This window comes from Mus pahari, chromosome 1 (assembly GCF_900095145.1).
Source record: "Mus pahari chromosome 1, PAHARI_EIJ_v1.1, whole genome shotgun sequence".
In the NCBI taxonomy this organism is placed as follows: Eukaryota; Metazoa; Chordata; class Mammalia; order Rodentia; family Muridae; genus Mus; species Mus pahari.
In genome coordinates, this window is record NC_034590.1 from 77,465,532 (window position 1) to 77,469,809 (window position 4,278).

General features: G+C 39.3%; 1 protein-coding gene across 1 annotated transcript; it reads left to right on the forward strand.

Moving 5' to 3' along the window:
• On the forward strand, positions 1-939 carry LOC110326882 (olfactory receptor 481). The gene has a single exon (XM_021205514.1). It carries the CDS (start codon positions 1-3, stop codon positions 937-939), a length of 939 nt encoding a protein of 312 aa, XP_021061173.1.
• Positions 940-4,278: the final 3,339 nt, after the last annotated feature.

The window sequence follows — 4,278 nt, forward strand, 5'->3', positions numbered from 1 at the left end:
ATGGAGACTGAAAATGACACCATGGTGACAGAATTCATTATTTTGGGACTAACAGATAGTGCTACACTACGTGCTATCTTTTTTGTGTTCTTTCTACCAGTTTATATAGTGACTGTAGTGGGAAATATCAGTATAATCCTCCTAATTCGGAGCAGCCCACAGCTTCATACCCCCATGTACCTGTTCCTCAGCCACCTAGCCTTTGTGGACATTGGCTACTCCACATCAGTCACACCTATCATGCTCATCAGTTTCTTAAGAGAAGAAACTACTATCCCTCTCGCTGGCTGTGCAGCCCAGCTTGGCTCTGATGTAGCTTTTGGAACTACCGAGTGCTTCCTGCTGGCCACCATGGCTTATGACCGCTATGTGGCCATCTGCTCACCCCTGCTCTACTCCACTCAAATGTCCCCAGCAGTGTGCTGCTTCCTGCTGGGGGCATCCTATTTGGGTGGATGCATGAATGCTTCATCATTCACAGGCTGTTTTGTGAACCTAAACTTCTGTGGCCCAAACAAAGTCAACCATTTTTTCTGTGACCTCTTCCCACTTGTGAAACTGTCTTGTGGCCATGCTTATATTGCTGAAATATCTCCATCCATCTCTTCTGCCTCCGTCCTTGTGAGCACACTCTCTACGATCATTGTGTCTTACATTTACATCCTGCACTCAATCCTAAGGATGCGCTCTGCTGAGGGAAGGAACAAGGCTTTTTCCACCTGCACGTCCCACCTTACTGCAGTCACTTTGTTTTACGGGACAGTTCTGTTTGTGTATGTGATGCCCAAGTCCAGCTATTCAGCTGACCAAGTCAAAGTAGCCTCTGTGGTCTATACAGTGGTGATCCCTATGTTGAACCCTCTGATCTATAGTCTGAGGAACAAGGAGGTGAAGGAGGCAATGAAAAAATTAATGGCGAGATCACATTGGTTCCCTTGAAGTAAATCAGAAGAAAAAAAAACTATGGCTAATAAAATCAGTAATTTGAGGAACATCGGTGCTTGATATTTTCATGTTATTTAACATTTAGATAAAGAGAAGCTCCTATAAATGCAGAAATTTGACCTCTTCCCACTTGGGAAGCTCTCTTGTGGTCATGCTTATATTGCTGAAATATCTGTAGCCATTTCTTCTATATTTTATTTGTGTTTTTTTTCTATAGTTTATATAGTGACTGTAGTGGGAAATATTAGTATAGTCCTCTAGTCCTCTTAATTAGAAGCAACCCACAGCTTCACACTCCCACATACCTGTTCCTTAGCTCTTGTGGGCATTATCTACTCCACATTGGTCACACCCCTCATGGTTATCCATTTCTTTTTTGTTTGTTTGTTTTGTTTTGTTTGTTTTTCGAGACAAAATTTCTCTGTATAGCCCTGGCTATCCTGGAACTCACTCTGTAGACCAGGCTAGCTTCGAACTCAGAAATTCACCTGCCTCTGCCTCCCAAGTGCTGGGATTAAAGGCATGCACCACCATGCCTGGCTGGTTATCCATTTCTTAAGAGAAAAAAAAACTCACTCTCAGATTCATAATCTCACTGGCTGCTTATTTCCATTTACAAGTTTAAAAGTGCCATTTACATTGATATCTGCTGCATTCAAGTGAAATGTGGACATTTTAAAAGGTAAGAATACTTTACAGGTTAGTTTATAACTTTGAACATTCCTTATTGGCCAATTTTGTAATGTTATTTAAATAGACATATTTCAAAGATCAAATGTCTATCAATCTCCTGTTCAAAATAACATTTGGGAATGAAATTTCCAGTAGACATATAACAAATTGTATATCTGACAAGTTAGGGATTAGCCACCCTCTAGAGGTTTTTTTCCTAACATGATAAAACACTCTTTGAACTTCAGGAAACAGTGAGAATTATGTCTCAGAAAAAAAATCTGTTTATTTTTATTTAATCTGATCCAGAATGAAGAAAAAAAAACATGATCTTGCCATTTTACCTTTGTAAGATTTAAATCAGATAACAGAGGAAATTGAATGAATCTTACTCTAAATCTCTCCATACATAGGTATTAGAGTAGAATTGGGTATAGACTTTGCACTGGAGGATGATAATGGGGTGACAAAACTGACTTTGAACACTAGCAAGTAGACAGGAAATTATGTCTCAATCTGAAATCACTCACTTTTCTAACCTCTTGGTCACTGCTTACCCAATTCATGATCAGTAGCTCTGTGACAATCTCTCCCTTTAGCTCTTCTAACAGTGATTTCTGATTGATATTTTAGTGAATGTACTTTTATTATTAACACATTTGTAATGTTGGAAAAACCCTGAGACTATTATGAAAAAAAAAAAACATTTCATAAGCTGACTCCTTGTTATTGGATCCTTTGTTAGGTAGACTGAGCAGATGTCCTTGTCTGCTGGTAGCAGATTTCTCTGTTTATGGTTCTGAAATTTGCTCATTTACATTTCTCTGCTTCTATAATAATGGACACATGCTTTCACCAATGCAATACTTTTAGGGCAGACAGCTGCACAGACTTGAGTACTCCAGGGTTTGACTTCAGCCCAGGGAAAAGATTATTTCAATGTCATGGTGGGAGTCTGAACTCTGCTGCCTGAAGATTTTTATTCTCTGGCCATCCTCATCTTTCCTTCCACTTGGCTCTTCAGGAAGGTAATATAACTCTTTCTCCAAATGAAATCTTCCTTAGAGGACAAACTTTTCTCCAAGACGCTCAACCCCAGTGCACCTTATTGAATTGGCTGTATCTCTTCTTAATACTCTTTTTTCATCTCCTTTCTTAATACACATGACCTCTTTGTAAAATGTTATCTTTTTTTTCATTGTTGTGACCAAGTACAAGACAGAAACAACTTAAGGAAGGAAAGACATCTTTTGGTTCACAGTTCCATCATGGTGGGAAAGCATGGCCCCTGGGGTGTCTGGCCTAGGGTTTTAAGATCTCATGACTTATCACAATGTGGTAAGGCAGGAAGCAGAGAGCTTGGGGCGCAAGTAGGGCATAATATCAACTTTAAGTCATGCCCCTTTTGGTAGGTCACAGACCCAAGGCTTATTCCATAGTCTCTTCCCCAGATACAATCTCACCAACCAGAGAGTAAGTATTCAAACATAAAGCTGAGAACATGGGAGAAGATGGGTCATGACATTTTACATACAGACTATAATAGGCATGATACTCTCATAGACATGGATGTACCTTACTGAATGCCCTTCTAAATGGTCAGTCTACCTCCTTCTTTTTCTTTCATTCAAAAGGTTACTATGTGACATATTTATCTTATATTTATCTGAGTCCTTTTTGTTTGGAAGTTTAAGTGTTCCCTTACTGATTCATACAGAGGTATGTCTCATGTGTTTCAATGCTAAAGAATTCAGGTTTAACTCATCCAGCTATAAAGGGTGTGGGTAGAACTCTCATTGATATTGTCCTTTTGGGCAATGAGATAGATTCATGTTCTGCTCTCTTGTTCTGAAGAAACATGAAAGAACAAAGCATTACCTGCACAAACAGAATAACTGATACTAGAAATAAAATTTGCATGAATGATCACATGGTTTCATATTTGGTTTGGTTTGGTGCTGGAGACTGTGCCCAATGTTTGTGGGTACTAGGTAAACACTCTACTACAACCAACCCCTTACCCTGAGATCCTTACCTTGTACCATAGGGCAGATATTCAGTTCTTCTTCCTCAAAACTATGACTTTACCCATTATCTTACCATACAGCCCAAAGCAGCTGAGAGTGCTGAAGGTGTGCATGCTCCCAAGAGAAAAGGTAATGAAGGACTAGGATCCAGTTTGGAAATGAAATGTGTCTTTATAAAATATACATGGAGGGCTTCCAATTCTCAGGGTCATTGAATGTGAATTTACTTGGAAACAAACTCATTGCAGATAATTTTTTAGGAAGATAATTTACTGGAATAAATTGGGCTCGAGTAAACTAAGAGTAGGGGACTGGTAAAAAAGGGAAATTTTGGATGCAAACACTGCATTAAAAAAATGACAAAGATCTGGATGTTGCTGCTATATGCCAATGAATGTCAAAAATAGCCTTAAATGTGAAAAAGTCAGGAGAGGGGCATGGGACAAATTCTCCCTCAGAACTATGAGAGGAAACACCTTAATGATGCTTGATCTTGGACACCAAGCCTCCAGAACTGCAAGACATGCATCTATATTGCTTAAGACATCTAACTTATGGTTGTGAGCCTAGCCTTTAACAGCTGAGCCATCCTCAGAAAATTGGACATAGTACTACCAGAGGATCCAGTAATACC